General features: G+C 42.4%; 1 protein-coding gene across 27 annotated transcripts in view; it reads right to left on the bottom strand.

Annotated features, from left to right (window-relative positions):
* Window positions 1–17,569, bottom strand: part of LOC129862372 (protein-methionine sulfoxide oxidase mical3a-like) — a 166,322-nt gene that overhangs the window by 10,434 nt on the left and 138,319 nt on the right. For 20 of the 27 annotated variants that reach the window (XR_008760758.1, XM_055933956.1, XM_055933961.1 and 17 more), the window contains 5 exons: window positions 12,106–14,131; window positions 11,412–11,506; window positions 9,796–9,846; window positions 8,734–8,841; window positions 7,299–7,392 (listed from right to left, as the gene is read on the bottom strand). Coding sequence is in view for 26 of the 27 variants with exons in the window: in XM_055933956.1 (XP_055789931.1) it covers window positions 7,299–7,392; window positions 8,734–8,841; window positions 9,796–9,846; window positions 11,412–11,506; window positions 12,106–14,131 (2,374 nt within the window). In the remaining variant the exon portion in view is untranslated. Of the gene's footprint in view, window positions 1–1,638; window positions 1,690–7,298; window positions 7,393–8,733; window positions 8,842–9,795; window positions 9,847–11,411; window positions 11,507–12,105; window positions 14,132–17,569 lie in introns of all 27 variants that reach the window. The other 7 variants (XM_055933964.1, XM_055933946.1, XM_055933966.1 and 4 more) reach the window with 2 other exon arrangements.

Here is a 17,569-nt window from a genome sequence, read left to right as displayed (position 1 = left end):
GGACTACAGGAATAGAGCAGCACTAGAGCTGGGACTACAGGAATACAGCAGGACTAGAGCTGGGACTACAGGAATACAGCAGCACTAGAGCTGGGACTACAGGAATACAGCAGCACCAGAGCTGGGACTACAGGGATACAGCAGGACTAGAGCTGGGACTACAGGAATACAGCAGCACTAGAGCTGGGACTACAGGAATACAGCAGCAGCAGAGCTGGGACTACAGGAATACAGCAGCACCAGAGCTGGGACTACAGGAATACAGCAGCACTAGAGCTGGGACTACAGGAATACAGCAGCACTAGAGCTGGGACTACAGGAATACAGCAGCACTAGAGCTGGGACTACAGGAATACAGCAGCACCAGAGCTGGGACTACAGGAATACAGCAGCACTAGAGCTGGGACTACAGGAATACAGCAGCACTAGAGCTGGGACTACAGGAATACAGCAGCACTAGAGCTGGGACTACAGGAATACAGCAGCACTAGAGCTGGGACTACAGGAATACAGCAGCACTAGAGCTGGGACTACAGGAATACAGCAGCACTAGAGCTGGGACTACAGGAATACAGCAGCAGCAGAGCTGGGACTACAGGAATACAGCAGCAGCAGAGCTGGGACTACAGGAATACAGCAGCAGCAGAGCTGGGACTACAGGAATACAGCAGCAGCAGAGCTGGGACTACAAGGATACAGCAGAACCAGAGCTGGGACTACAGGGATACAGCATCACAGCTCTAAGGCTAGTCAAGGGCCAGGAGTTTAGTTAGGAGTTTTGGGGTCAGTAAGGGGCAGGGTGCACTATTTCCAGTTGGGTAGGTGTGTGTGTGTGGTTCTACTTTAACATTATCATAAATAGGTGTGTTATGTGTTAGCATGTGTGTGTTTTTTACAAAATGCTTTCATAGTTATTATACTTGTACACTATTCCAATGCATAGATGTTATTATGCAATCCAGGGGTTCCCAAACTTTTACCACTCGGGGCCCCCTTCCAGCATTGGGGAACATGCCGTGCAAGTGCCATGTGTATTTCCTGCAATTCTACACATTTTGCCATGGGGTGCAAAGAAAATTGTTCAGTTTTAAAGCTAATTTTCTTGCAATTCTATACATTTTGTGACCCCAAAAATTACAACAATATTTATGGGCAAAAAAAAACAACATTAGTTGACATGGGCTACATGATCTGGACATTTCTGACAAGTTATAAATAGCTCTCTAAGTAAGGTATACAATGACTGACATGACAAGAGGAACTGATGATGTACTACCTAATTTCAAAATTACACCTTGCACATTCTACTATTACAACTATCAAGAGTACGTTTAACGCACCACTGTTTGGGAACCACTGATGTAATCAATGCAGTGAAATTAACATTAAAATGATAAAAGAGTGTGTGAAAATGATCTTAACAAGAAAAGGAAAAAAAAGTGTGTGATCTTTCTGACTGTGTGTGCTACGTGTCTATTAGAAGTAATAGTGTAGGGATCTGAGGGTGAGTCGGCTACTGCCGCAGCAGGGGATGTAGGTAAGAGGAAACAAGTTCCAGACCAGTACTATAGAAGGGAAAGACAGATATAGGTGGGTTAGCTGTTAGTTATTTGGAAGCGACAGATTTGAAATACATACCGCCCAGATGCAAGTCCATGATTTCACTGTAATTAGACTCTCCCCAATAGTCTACAACAGGGATATATTAAAGATATGAGTTATTGTACACACACAGCCTCCACTGGGCAACACCAATCTGCAACAAGAAGGTCATGCACATGCTTGCACACACACGACAACCACACACAGTTCAAACATGCACACAAGTACTCACCACAATACATATGCAGTCAAGTACACATATTGGCATTTACTACATGGACTTTTCCATAATGATAGGGTGGCTACATAGATTTCCTGTATGGCTGTGTACGGCCTCTGTGTATGAGACATTACCTTTGTGTGTGTGAGGCAACACCAGGTCTGGAGTGTCACAGTACCTGTGACTCACTCATCTGATACACTGATGCTTTAGAGTAGGCATACACCATATCAACCACAAGGGTGTAGTGGATTATGATGTCTTAAATGTACAGTAGTATTCCCACTTTTGATTGGTAACCATACCAATACATCAATGCAATGTAGCATATGTATGCCCTTTGGCCACAACTCTATTCAGTCTTGGTGAACAGAAACCCTTCCATATGAGGCTATGTGGGCAAACACATCCAATGTGAGCACACACAAAACTATGTCGAAACACAAAGACATTCTCCAAATTGCATGCAGCTCAGACGATGACCGACAGAAACAATGAGGGTACAGTACGGGTGTTGTATTATCTACAGTGAGTCTAATGTTTTGATAAAGTACCGTCCTTTGAAAGCGTAGACGACAGAGAGGTTAAAGTCCACTTGAGAAAAAATTCACTGTGATTTAGGTTAGTATTGTGGAGTAACTAATAACATTGTTGATCAATCCTCTGTTTCCTCCTATCACAGCAATTAAACTCTGTAGCGGTTGTAAAGTCACCATTCGCCTCATGGTGAAATCCCTGAGCGTTTTTTCCTGAGTGGTTGGAAGGACGCCTGTATGTTTGTAGTGACATATTTGTAGTGACTGGGTGTATTGATACACCATCCAAAGTGTAATTAATAACTTCACCATGCTCAAAGGGATATTCAATGTCTGCTTCTTTTTTTTACCCATCTACTAATAGGTGACCTTCTTTGCGAGGCGTTGGAAAACCTACCTGGACTTTGTGATTGAATCTGTGTTTGAAATTCACTGCTCGACTGAACGACCTTACAGATAATTGTATGTGTGGGGTACAGAGATGAGGTAGTCATTAAAGAATTCTGATAAACACTATTATTGCACACAGAGTAAGTAAGTCCATACAACTTAATTTGTCACTTGTTAAGCAAATCTTTACTCCTGAACTTATTTAGGCTTGCAATAACAAAGGGGTTGCATTTTTTATTAATTTCCTAAATTGTACCAAAAAAAAATCTAAAAACATAATTCTATTTTGACATTATGGGGTATTGTGTGTTGGCCAGTGACACAATATCTCAATGTAATACATTTTCATTCAAATTCAGGCTGTAACAGTTTTTATTTTGAGGAGGGGGGGTCAAGGGGTGTGAATACTTTCTGAAAGCACTGTATGTTATAAGCGAACATTCACCAGATTGTGTAGTTCACATAGGTTACCAATAATTATAGATTATTTTGAGACTTACAAAATTGTATCTATTTATGCTATACTTTGCATGCCTTGAAACCATATTTAAAAGTTGTTAGCATTGTATTGTGTAATGTTCTACAGTAAACAAGAATGACTTCATCACTGAGTGAAAGTTCTGATGTCTGTGATAGTCCCTTGTCTTGCACAGTGTGAATGTATTGTTTCAGAGTAAGAGATAGCACCAGTATCTAGACACTGCATATCTAGATACAAGATGAACTTAGATGAGGATTTCTACAAATGTAAGAATATACTTTCATTCACTGCTAAACCTGGGCGACTGGTTTTGTGAAAAGTATAGTTTGGATACTCTCAAGCAAGAAAGATAAGCAGAATTGCTGCCATCACAGCTACTTTTTCTACATAAAGGGGAGGTCAATGCATGTTTAGAGGAAATGTGGTACATAGATAATAACCCCTCAGTAACAGTACTTGAGAATGCTTGAGTTGATTCTGTATTTACAGATCCAGAATATAATTAACATACAATTAGCGTATAACTTACATAAATATATTACCATAAAAACAGAGATTAACATATTCAACTGTTGAACAGGATCATATCCACCCAACTAGGACACTACATCAACAAACTGAAAGAAAAGCTCCAAACTCATTCCCCAATCCCAACATTTAAAACGTAGGCTGTGGCTATAGATACAGAGTTTTTTGCCCACACCCCACGGAAAATTCATTCTTAAAGCTAAGGATCCAGATCACGTTCTGCACGTGTTATTTTACGCACACATACATTTTTCTAACGTAGCTACTGCTCACACCCCCCCCAGTTGTGTAAAGTACTTATTTAAAAACACTTTAAGTAGTTTTTTGGTCTGTACTATACTATTTTTGACAATGTTTACTTTAACTTCACTACATTCCTAAAGAAAATAATGTATTTTTTACTCCATATATTTTCCCTGACACCCAAAGGTACTCGTTACAATTTGAATGCTTAGCAGGATGGGAAAATGGTCCATTCATGCACTTATCAAGAGAACATCCCTGGTCATCTCTAGTGCCTCTGATCTGGCGGACTCACTAAACACACATGCTTTGTTTGTAAATTATGTTTGAGTGTTGCCGTGTGTCCCTGGCTATCCATACATTTAAAAAAGAAACCGGTGCCGTCTGGTTTGCATAATAAGGAATCTGAAATGATTCACACTTAAGAAAATTTCAAACCAAATACTTTTAGACGGGGTACTTTCACTTGAGTCATTTTCTATTACAGTATCTTTACTTAAGTATGACAATTGGGTACTTTTTCCACCATTGACTCCCCCTCCATATTTCACTCTTTATTCGACCTCTTCTGAACCATGATGATGTTGACTATGTCTCACCCTCTTCTGAACCATGATGATGTTGACTATGTCTCACCCTCTTCTGAACCATGATGATGTTGACTATGTCTCACCCTCTTCTGAACCATGATGATGTTGACTATGTCTCACCCTCTTCTGAACCATGATGATGTTGACTATGTCTCACCCTCTTCTGAACCATGATGATGTTGACTATGTCTCACCCTCTTCTGAACCATGATGATGTTGACTATGTCTCACCCTCTTCTGAACCATGATGATGTTGACTATGTCTCTGTCTCTTCTGAACCATGATGATGTTGACTATGTCTCACCCTCTTCTGAACCATGATGATGCTGACTATGTCTCACCCTCTTCTGAACCATGATGATGTTGACTATGTCTCTGCCTCATATTTATGAACAGCGATAAAAACCCTGCTGCGATTTGAACGAACATTCTAAAACATGTATATTATGAAGGCTACAAACTTCTCTGTCTGTCGTAACTAAATATTGCAGTCACCCCCTACACTTTGGAGCAAAAATAATCAGCGTTTTGTTTGATGATGTAGGCTTACAGTGCATTCGGAAATTATTCAGCCCCCTTTTTCCACATTTTGTTACAGTACAGCCTTATTCTAAAATGGATAAAAAAATAAAAAATGTAATCAATCAACACACAATACCCTATGATAACAAAGCAAAACAGGCACAGATCTGGGGAAGGGTACCAAAAAATGTCCGCAGCATTTAAGGTCGCCAAGAACACAGTGGTCTACACCAATCTTAAATGGAAGAAGTTTGGAATCACCAAGACTCTTCCTAGAGCTGGCCTCCCGGCCAAACAGGAATTGGGGGAGAAGGGCCTTGGTCAGGGAGGTGACCAAGAACCAGATGGTCACTCTGAAAGAGCTCCAGATTTCCTCTGTGGAGATGGGAGAACCTTTCAGAAGGACAATCATCTTAACAGCAGTCCACCAATCAGGCCTTTATGGTAGAGTGGCCAGACGGGAGCCACTCCTCAGTAAAAGGCATTACAGCCCGTTTAGAGTTTGCCAAAAGGCACCTAAGGGACTCTGACCATGAGAAACAAGATTCTCTGGTCTGATGAAACCAAGATTCAACTATTTGGCCTGAATGCCAAGTGTCACATCTGGAGAAAACCTGGCACCATCCCTACTGTGAAGCATGGTGGTGGCAGCATCATGCTGCGGGGATGTTTTTCAGCGGCAGGTACTGTGAGACTAGTCAGGATTGATTGAAGGAAAGATGAACGCATCAAAGTACAGAGAGATCCTTGTTGAAAACTTGCTCCAGAGTGCTCAGGACCTCAGACTGGAGGGAAGGTTCACCTTCCAACAGGACCACGACCGTAAGCACACAGCCAAGACAACGCAGGAGTGGCTTCAGGACAAGTCTCTGAATGTCCTTGAGTGGCCCAGCCAGAGCCCAGACTTGAACCCGAGCGAACATCTCTGAAGAGACCTGAAAATAGCTGTGCAGCGACGCTGCCCATCCAACCTGACAGACCTTGAGAGGATCGGCAGAGAAGAATGGGAGATACTCCCCAAATACAGGTGTGCCAAGCTTGTAGCGTCATACTCAAGAAGACTCAAGGCTGTAACCACTGCTAAATGTGCAACAACAAAGTACTGAGTAAAGGGTCTGAATATTTATCTAAATGTGATCAGTTTTTAGGTTTAATAAATTTGCAAAAATGTCTAAAAACCTGTTTTTGCATTGTCATTATGGGTTATTGTGTGTAGATTGATGAGGAAAAAATACTGTTTAATCCATTTTAGAATAAGGCTGTAACGTAACAAAATGTGGAGTAAGTTGAGGGGTCTGAATACTTTCTGAATGCACTGCATCTTTATAGTTGCTGCCACATCCTAGTTAGTGAAAAAAGAACACTACTTGACTGCCTGTCTGCCTGCACAGCTTAGCCAATGTTTGCAATGATGATAACATTCAATTGAAATAACATTCAATTGCTAATTTTACTGCGTATCTTTGTCTTGCTACGTTCCACATCTGGGCAGCCAAACGTTCTAGCCAGCTGAGCGTGTATCCGGACCGGTAAAAAGAGTCGGACAATGGGAAGTTAATTTTGTATCAACTGGTGCCATAGTTATGCTGTATATGCTGATATCGTGGCGAGAGTAAATAGCTGCATGTACCTCATCAGCTAAGAAGAACATGAAATCGCTAGACTGTCTGTGTCGTAAGTATGTTTGCAATACTGATAATGAATTTTGAGTAAAACATTTAAATAGCTGCATGTAGCCTCCTCACCTCCTGAAAAAAGAACATGAAATCAGGCTTATGCTTACTGAGACATGGAATGCAACAGTTGGAACAGTTTTGTGCACAACATGATGTTTGTAGGAAATCGCGCTTATGCTTAATAGCCTACTGAGGGAATGCAAGAGTTGGAACAGTTTTGTGCACAACATAAAGTCTGTAGGCTACACCAATGACCAGACAAAGGTGATCAAGGAGGGGGGAGTGGCAGCGGTGCACTCAGCAACATAGGCAGCGGAGTGGGCACACCGCAACAAAAAACTCAAACCTGCACATGAGCAGAGAAATCTGTATTTTTAGCCTGGGAAAACTGGGATAAAGAAACTTCATATCCGTATCCACTCCGTAAAAAGTAGGACCCCACCCCATGTGTGGACCCTGGGGGGATGTAACCCAATCAGAAAAAGAAGAAGTGAGTGACAGATGGGTACCTGCTTCCCCTCGCAGGGCTTTCTCCACGGCCACGCCCCTCTCCTCCAGCTGTCTCTGCTTCTCCTCCACCTGCTCCAGCTGTCTCTGGATGATCTGAGGGAGCAACGACATGCCAGAGAACAATTCAGAACACACACACACACACACTAAAGCTTACTACAAGTTTTAAGGAAACGCAAGATTCAGAGAATTGCAATGTCGTTTACAAAAAGGGGCGGCTCCTTGTAATACATTCCGGCATTCAACATACTTTTTAACTACATGAAAATTGAGGGACGCCTCATTCCTTCCGCAGCCGTGGGGGCTGTGTGTTTTCGCTTGGTCCCTTGATCTGATCTATAGGCTATTCATCAAAAGTAACCTATTTTTCATTGATAGTTTTTCATATAATCTTATAATCTCATAACTTTTTAAACAGTAAACCACACAATAAGAAACCTATTTTGTTGGGAAGTAATAACTAGTGATTACAGGCTATTGTGAAATGGTAAAACATGCTGCTAGCCATGTGATTTTTTCTCCGTGACCAAAACATGATGACTTTCGATTTTTAGCTGATATGGGAATAAATACACAATCAGCATATCAAACTGGTATATTGTTTTAGGTTACACAGGCAAGTATAAGAATATTTGCCAGAGCATATTTTTTTATTATAAATATTATTATTTCACATGGAGATGTGGGAAGCTAAAAAGGATAGCTAGCTTGCAATGTTTTTAGCCAAGCTGATGCCAGCTAGCTACTACTAGCAAAGGAAACTCTTCCTTGCTTTCACAAAATACATATTTTTTTTTTGTTGCTATTGCCCCAATGCGAATGGGACCGGCGAGGATATTATGTTACCAGAAGGTGTCCGCTACTCCAAAAATCCCACTCCACCTACGTGCATACACGGACATAGAATGGAGTGAATGGAGTGAAACGTGGAGTAAACTTAACCCTAACCCTCTGGATTATCCGAGGGAGGAATGACAGGCCAGAACCCACCCATATGAACACACACAAACATACACACAAACACGGAGTGTCTCATTGCACACATATTAATAATATTTCAATGAACTGACAGTTCCCTGGACTAAAAACTTCTTTATGAGAAGAGTTTAATGTTCATGTCTAAAACCCTCTTAATAATTAACTTCTCAAAGTTGGATTGGTTTTGTTCTTTGGTAAAAAGGCATACTTTTTGTCTTATAAAATATTCATAAGCACTAACACCGAGGGTGCATAGCTAATTAGTATTGTCTTGATCTCTGCATGAAGTTCTGTTTTGATGATCTTCAAAGACATGAAACTGGGCTTGCCAAAATCATTCAAAATTCACAGCGGTCTTGGTTCGCCAGTTGGACCCTCCTGTGGACTTATACACAAGATCCATACTCCAACAACTACGTTTTCTTCCAGAAACAACATATCCTATTGACTACTTACCTGGGCTCTGTGCAGCCTCTTCAACTCCTCCTGCTTGGCCTGTCGCCGGGCAGCTTTCTGTACCCTCCGTGTCAGCTTGGCATTGAGCTCCTCCTCTGTGTAGGTTTTCTGTAATAACATTACACTGTCTTAGAGGCCTTTAGAGAGGTGCTCCCTCAGGATCCGAGGGAACCAAGTTCTTCATATACAGGACAGTGGAACCTCACCGTTCACAGAATGTTCAGAAGACATTCACAGAACGTTTTCTACAGGGGAGAAACCAGCTAGGGGTGACTGATAGATTGTAGATTACATTATACTATATGACATTGCAGAAAAACACCAGAGGAGCCTTCTCCTATGGGAAAGAATGATAGCTCTCCTCCTCCGCAGTGGGAGTATCCATTATACCAAAGATTACCATTGAGAGTACAAGAAGCGCTCACCAATTCTAGAAATGGCATAGCTAGGACAAAGCTGGGACAAGGCCCACAATTAAAACTGAACAGACATAAATCCACATAAAACTACAAATGTCTGAGATACCTTAGATTTCCTTGTACAATATTTCACACTTGTATTATTTCCCCAGTCTATAAATTCTCAGAAATGTATGGAAATATATAGATATTTTATGAGTTGTCCATTTCCATTTTTGTTATCTTTCGGTTATTATTTTTCTGCAATAAAAAGCTGGGGTGATATAGGAAAAGCGATAGTATTATAGAGAATAAGTAAGTAAGGAGAGGTAGCTGGAATCCAAGTGGATCCGATAGCAGCACTGGAGAACACTGGGTTGGTTAACATCAGACCAGTACAGACCAAAGATAAGCTGATTGACACCCGACCGGAGCAGACAAAGAAAAAACATGGACGGCCATATTGGAAAGTTGTCATTCATTGTGACCAGAAAAGTAAGGAGTGCAGTAGTTTTTACCTCCAGCGGGGAAGGGGGGGTAAGTTATGCAGTCAAGGTGACCGCTGTGGCAAAATGGAAAGACAGGGTTAGGGTAGTAGTGCAACGGTTGGCGCATGCGCAGGGGTGATATGGCGTGGGTCAATGGACATGTATGCACACACTACCTTTGTGGCGTACGCTCTCTTGAACGCCAATGCGTGAGGGACATAAACAGACTTGGGGAAAGACAAAACAAAACAAACAGAAAAAACAAACAAACAAATGGAATGATTAAATGGATTAAATGGGCAAAACCCCCCACATAAGTCAACCCAATGACTAACACAATCAAACAGGCAATGTTAAAGGCCCCACACCTACACAAAGATGAGGGTGCAATGATGAGTTGTGGATCAGTATTACTACCAGGAATTATTCATGAAACATTTAAATTAAATTATTTGTTTTTAAATAGATACCCAAGGCACCCAGGGACAAAGTGAACAAAACATTGATGCACAACGGTTGATTAAATGAATATTAAGGGTTTGCCCAAAAATAGATTAACCTGAACAGCTAACAGCAGAGCAGTCTGAGCCAAAAATAGGTCACAATAGACTACCTACTATTCCATTGAAAAGAAAATGTACTACTTCACCTCACAGAACGGTCACTACTCAACGTCACATCTCTAAAAGAACTACAAACACTAAATTAACCACGGAACTAAATAAGCCCTGGTATCCCTCATTGAGTGTCAGAAGGCCTATTAGGATCTAGTGAAGAGATCCACTCTTTATGAATGGGATGTGCCCTTAAAATGTGGTTTTAGCTCAAGCACTTTATGCTGCACCATCAGACCTATACCGTCTGGGACTAGGAGCCTGGGTCCAAAATATGAGGAAACTCTGAGTATGTTTGTCATACCCATTGATGCTTCGACATGTTCAGAGACTGTTGTGACCATAACCATGGGCAAGACAATAGCAACAGGAAAAGACCACTTTCTTTCTTCTGAGTTGCTTTGGAAAGTGTTTAAAAGTTTAGGATAATGAATGCGTGCCTCTGGCACTGAGATCCATCTATTCTACTGTATAAACCTCCACAAACACAGCAGCAGCGGACTAAACAAGTTTGAATTTCAACCATTTCAGCGTAATAAATGCAAATGACACTGCATATTTTGACTATTCGCTAATATGATAAGTAAAACTAATTAAATTCAACTCCCACCCTAGACGATGCCCGAGTCCAGTTATAATGTGAATATAACAATACTTTGCTTGCAGACAGAATAAAATGCCAATTCAATATGTAGAAAATGGAAAAGCTCCAGACCTTTTTTGATTACTTTTATAATTCTATTTTGGGTTGAGTTAGGGTTTCTAACCATAAAATAACTTCCAGTTAAAAATAAGAATTTAGGTGCTTTAGTGAAATTTAATCCTCGAAAAAGTAATTGTAATTGACATTCAACATTTGAATTTTGATGCTTGTTTGAAATTCATAAGCGTTCATCCCACTGTTGCACCTGGTGTAGTAGCTCTATGAATTCTTCATGATTCGATCAAGGTCTCGACCTCGTTCTCATTCCTTTTCTCTTTCTTTTTCCCTTTCCCTCAATTTTTTCTCCTTCTCCATTGTCTCCTCTATTATTTCCTTCTGAATGCCTGACACTAGGTCAAAGATGTCCATATGCCGCTTCGGTTAAGAGTTTAAATCATCATATGAAAACAAAAAAAATACCACAGTGGGGGTTTTCGTTAGTGAACTGATGATAGATGAAAATAACATGACTCACATCTGCCTTAGACTTCAGGGACGACCTCTCCAGCACATCATCACATGACAGATCTGAGTCCTCAGAGAAGCTCCGGTTTCGGCGCGACTTCAAATCTGGAATGGAGAAACAAACAAAGACAGCATATCTACCTGTTATACTTCAAGTATGGACTTGAAGTGACCATAACTAAAATAACTAGCCTAGAACATATAACCAAACACTGACCAAAAGACTCCTGAACAGCTTTTACCTCAAAGCCATAAGACTGCTGAACAGTTAATTAAACAGCTACCCAGACTTTCTGCTTTTCACCCCCTACCTACATGTACATAGTACTTCAATCAATACCCTAGCCAAACCTACGTGTACATATTACCTAAATCAACCCCCCCAAATACATCGTACACTGACTGGGTACCGGTACTCCTTGTGTATAGCCTCGTTATTGTTATTTTGTGTTATTTTATTGATGCCATTTTCTTTGTAACTATTTGTTAATTGTCTTACTTTTTAACTGCATTGTTGGGAAAGGGCTCGTAAATGAGCATTTCACGGTAAAGTCTACACTTGTTGTATTTGGCGCATGTGACAAATAATATTTGATTTGATATCTAGACTAAATGCCTTGACCAAGCTCTAAGCAAGTCAGTGCAGTATGGTCCATGGTAAACTACAGGCTCCATGAACTCCATTGTTTCTCTGTCTGTCTCACCTGATGACCTCCCGAGAGGAGAGGATCTCTTCTTCCCAGAGTCATTTGTGGTAGAGCTGGATGGCGTGCTGGGACAAAACTTGTCATCCTTATTCTTCTTCTTGTCTTTCTTGTACCCTGAGAACACTGCCTTCCACAGGGACTTGTGTTTGGGAGGCGACGGCGTCTGGTCTGCACATTGCTTGTCGGAGAGCCGGCTCTCGTTCTTGGCTTTCTTCTTCTCCTTGTTCTTGCGTGGCGAGAAAAGGGAGTTGCGCTTCTTGCTCTTGCCTCCCGAGGCGGAGCCGTCAGAGGAGACAGTCGAGCCGTCCAGACTCTTGTTAACCTGACGGCTGAAGAAAAGCTCTGGCAAAGTCTCTGCCTTTTTTGACTCCAGAGCTTCCACCGCAGACGTCTTTGGCGAGCCGGACAACTTCTTAGTACTTTTTCCGGATGTCTCTGATGAGGCCACGTTCCACACCACTTTAGCAGTGGCGGCAGAGCCCTTGGCCATGTCTGTCTCTTTCATCTTGCTGAGCTGCTTGGCCATAGCATCTTTTAGAGCTTGGCTCTTGATTGACTTCTCTCTGGCTCTCATCCGCTCTTCAGCTATTTCCTTGGCCTCAGGGGAGAACTGCTGGGCCTTAAGGTTTTTTGAGGCCTGCTGGTTCCCGGGGGAATTGGCTGTTCCATTCTCCATAGCCAGGGCCAAGTGAAGAGGAGGTTTCTCCCTCTCCCTGTTGGGCCTGCTTGTGGGTGGGGTGTAGAACCTGTCCATGGTTGTGTCTGGCGTCCGCTCGTCATACGTGTCCTCCACGTCATCTGCAAACGGGATCTCTGCCATGCATTCCACAAATGACTTCCTCACCTCTTCCCGACGTGGTTTGCTGTTCTTCTCCCGTCTCATGATCACCACTGGAGCATTGACCGGAGCTGTGATTGGTGACGTGACCAGTGTAGTCCTGGGGGCAGGCTTGGGCACAGACACAGGGCTGAGTTGGGTCCTCGGTGCAGGCACAGGGCTCTTGATCTTGGTGGGTGCTGCCTTGGCTGGCTCAGGTGTAGTGGGGCCATCGATCCCATTGTTCCAGGAGACATGGTGCTTCTGCTGCTGCCTTAGGGTGGCTGGCTCCTCGTTGGGTGGGGGCGGCGGGGGGCTGGAGGGTGGGGTGAGCATGGTGGAGTCGGAGGTGTTGTAACTGTTGCTGGCTGCCTGGCTGGTCTGGCTGGTGGTCGTGCTGCCATTGAGGCCCAGGCCAGAGCTGCTGCTTAGGTCCCTTTGATCCGTGAATTTGCTCTTGGGCTCCACGGGGGAGATGACCTGACCCTCCACTGTAATGTTCAGCCTGCGGATTACCGAGGGGCCAGTGAAGGGGGACGGGGAAGGGGAAAGCTCCTCCGACAAGTCCTCTGGGGTGTAGGACATGGACGAAGAGGAGTCCGGGGTGGGAACCCTTCCCACAGTAACAGGACTCTTCTCTGGGGATTTGCTGCTGCTACGTTCCATTGGGGTGAGACCCAGACTCTTTCTGATCTCTGCACTCTTCAGCCAGAACTCCTCGATGATGTCCGTCTTCTTGACAGGGTTCTCCAGGTCTGATAAGTCTAGGGATTTTTGTGGCTCGGGGATAGCCCTGTCAGATGAGGCTGGTTTGACCAGCGGCGTGGAGGTGACTGCAGGGACAGGCTGAGTTCTGACGGGGGAGTCGGAGGTGAGGGATGAGGAAAGCTCTTGGCAGGGCAGTGGCTGGGCACAGATGGGAGACAGCGGGTTCCCTGTCGGGGGACAGGAGCATGACGGAGAGTTAACAGGGGATTTGGTGGTGACGGTTTCGAGCAGTGGGACAGGCTGGGAGCAGATAGGGGAATGGACGGGGGAACAAACGGGGGAGTGGATGGGGGACATAGTGGGTGCAGGGTATGGAGGGCTCTTGGCATTAGGAGTCTGAGCTGTCCTTTGTGGTGTTGTGATGTCCTCCAGTGGAAAAGGTTCTGGGAAAAAGTGCATGCCGGGGGATTTGACCAGGCAGGGAGAGGGGTGAGACATCTGGAAGACAAGCAGAGGAAGAGGACCATTTACACTCTGAGAAACTCATAGAATGCCATGAGGGGGAAACATTTCGGTGACCCTTTACATTAAGTTGCCCCTATTATTAAGTAACTAACGCAGTAATAACTGTTAACATAGGAGTTATAGGCTTTACTATGCAATTACATGGCAATACCAGAGTTGATAAATATGCTCAGACCTGGTAACGACAATTGTAACAAGGAACACCCTGCCATTAACTACCAGTCATTTTCAATTTGTTCATTTTTAAGTTATGACCTGGCTCAAAGGTTATATCGAATCAAGTGTAACGTTAGAACAATATACTTACATAGGATAAACTTGTAATTATCATGTACCTACCCAGGAGCAAGCAACTTAATGTAACTTGAAACCCAGTAGGGTATAACCTTTATAATTACTATGTAGTTACAATGTAACAACCTTTGCAGACAATAGGCTAATGAGGAGAAATTAGGAAAAAGGACAACATTTGGTATAACTCTTTTAGTTAAAGATTGTTACATTGTAAGTACAAAGTAACAATATTTAACAACCAACTCAGTAATTACAATGTTGTTACAAGGGATATACATGTATTTACAATGAATTTACCCAAGAGCAAGCAACAATGTAAAGTGACATTTTTTATTAATTTGTAGCTATAATAGGCTAACCAGGAGAAATAAGGAGACAGTTTGACTTTTCTTTAATGGATGACACACCATATTCAAACCATTCAAATTCAATTCCCCATTTTAGACTCAAAGCAATAACTATTTTAGCTACTGCAGTAAAACTAACACCCTGTGGTGTTCAAGCTAGCTGGCTAGCTTTTCCCCATCACTCACTAATGTAGCTAGCTAGCTAACTAGCTAAGCACTGGCACAATGTCAACACATTTTCCAACTAGGTCAATAAACGTTACAACATCGTCATACAACTTATTAAAACATTTAGTTAACAATGTTATTTCACTATTTTTAGACTTAAATGCACGTTTGCACATTACAAACCTATACAAAAACAACAAAAACTAAGAGAAAGAAATAGCGTGTGCCTTCCATTTTGGCTACAGAGGAGAGTGTGAGCCTTGTAATAACTAACCCAAGATAGACCAGAGCCTGTTGTTTCCAATGGGAGCAAATAACTCATAGTGGGCAGAACCAAGCACGAGCTAGTGAGATCCTATTGGCGTGTTCTAGCATTTATTTGCATATTTCCGTTAGGGAACGTCAACTCTGTGAAGTGCACGTGTGCAATAACTCAATTCGCCCTTGCACTCCTTCTAAACAACACATTTCTTAACTCTGGCAAAGGGTAAAGTCTACAAAACGTAGTACACTCAGTTTGTTACAGATTATAATTTAGAAAACAGAAAACTGTATGGAGATCAAATTTTTTTTTTTACCTTTATTTAACTAGTCATGTCTCCGCCCTAACAATGGGAGTTGTTGTCCGAAAGGCGGGAAGGAAGGCAACAAGCTTAGGTCAAAGACAGGCAGAAACTGATGCTCCAATAAAAATCCCTGATCACACTTGTAGGTGATGTCATGGCGACGTTGTCTAGCGAAGCTCAGAAACACGTCATCCGGTCTAACAGTCCTTCGATATAAAGTTGTTTTTGACGAAAATGAAAACGGGCCAGTTTGTCACTTTCACGAGGTTGGAGAAATAACATGTTCTTGACACAAACCAGTGTGCCTGGATCCTGGTACCATACCCCATTCAAAAGGCACTTAAATATTTTTTCTAGCCCATTCATCCTCTGAATGGCACACATACATAATCCATGTCTCAAGGTTTAAAAATGCTTCTTTAACCGGTCTTCCCCCTTTCATCTATACCAGTGATTCCCAAACTTTTTATAGTCCCGTACACCTTCAAACACTCAACCTCCAGCTGCGTACCCCCTCTAGCACCAGGGTCAGCGCACTCTCAAATGCTGTTTTTTTGCCATCATTGTAAGCCTGCCACACACAATACAATACATTTATTAAACATAAGAATTAGTGTGAGTTTGTGTCACAACCTGGCTTGTGGGAAGTGACACAGAGCTCTTATAGGACCAGGGCACAAGTAATATAATAATAATCAATAATTTTGCTCTTTATTTAGCCATCTTACATAAACAACTTTATTTATTAATTGAAAATGTTGAATAACTCACCACAGGTTAATGAGAAGGGTGTGCTTGAAAGGATGCACATAACTCTGCAATGTTGGGTTGTATTGGAGAGAGTCTCAGTCTTAAATTATTTTCCACACACAGTCTGTGCCTGTATTTAGTTTTCATGCTAGTGACGGCCGAGAATCCACTCTCACATAGGTACGTGGTTGCAAAGGGCATCAGTAACAGCGTGATTTGCCAGGTCAGGATACTCTGAGCGCAGCCCAATCCAGAAATCTGCAGTGGCATCTGATTAAATTAAAATGTTCACAGAACCGCTTGTTGCAATTTTGATGAGGCTCTCTTGTTCAAATATCAGTAAGTGGACTGAAGGCAGGGCATGAAAGTGATAACGAATCCAATTGTTTGTGTCATCCATTTTGGGAAAGTACCTGCGTAATTGCGCACCCAACTCTTCCAGGTGCTTTGCTATATCATATTGTCAGTAAGCTTGAGTTCATTTGCACACAAAAAAATCATACAATGATGGAAAGACCTGTGTGTTGTCCTTGTTAATTCAGACAGAGAATTGCTCCAACTTGTTAATCATAGCCTCAATTTTGTCCCGCACATTGAATATAGTTGCAGAGAGAGTCCCTGTAATTCTAGATTCAGATCATTAGGGTGAGAAAAAAAATCACCCAAATAGGCTAGTCGTGTGAGAAACTTGTCATCATGCAAGCGGTCAGACAAGTTAAAATTATGGTCAGTAAAGAAAACTTTAAGCTTGTCTCTCAATTCAAAAAAAGTGTCAATACTTTGCCCCTTGATAACCAGCGCACTTCTGTATGTTGTAAAAGCGTTACATGGTCGCTGCCCATATCATTGCATAGTGCAGAAAATACACGAGAGTTCAGGGGCCTTGCTTTAACAAAGTTAACCATTTTCACTGTAGTGTCCAAAACGTATTTCAAGCTGTCAGGCATTCCCTTGGCAGCAAGAGCCTCTTGGTGGATGCTGCAGTGTACCAAAGTGGCGTCAGGAGCAACTGCTTGCACGCACGTTACCACTCCACTGTAACGGCAGTCCTCCTCCTCTTCATCTTCGGAAGAGGAGGAGTATTGAGGGAACCAAGGCGCAGCGTAGTGGAAAGACATGATTTATTTAACAAAACACGAACTTGACTAAACTAACAAAAACAACAAACGGTGTAGACAGACCTAGACGTCGTACTTACATAAAACAAGAAAAACGCACGAATAGGAACATAGGCTACACAAACCGAACAAACCGTAAACAGTCCCGCGTGGTGTACAGACACAGAC

This window comes from Salvelinus fontinalis, chromosome 9 (assembly GCF_029448725.1).
Source record: "Salvelinus fontinalis isolate EN_2023a chromosome 9, ASM2944872v1, whole genome shotgun sequence".
Classification (NCBI taxonomy): domain Eukaryota; kingdom Metazoa; phylum Chordata; class Actinopteri; order Salmoniformes; family Salmonidae; genus Salvelinus; species Salvelinus fontinalis.
This window is presented reverse-complemented; position numbering and strand designations above follow the sequence as displayed.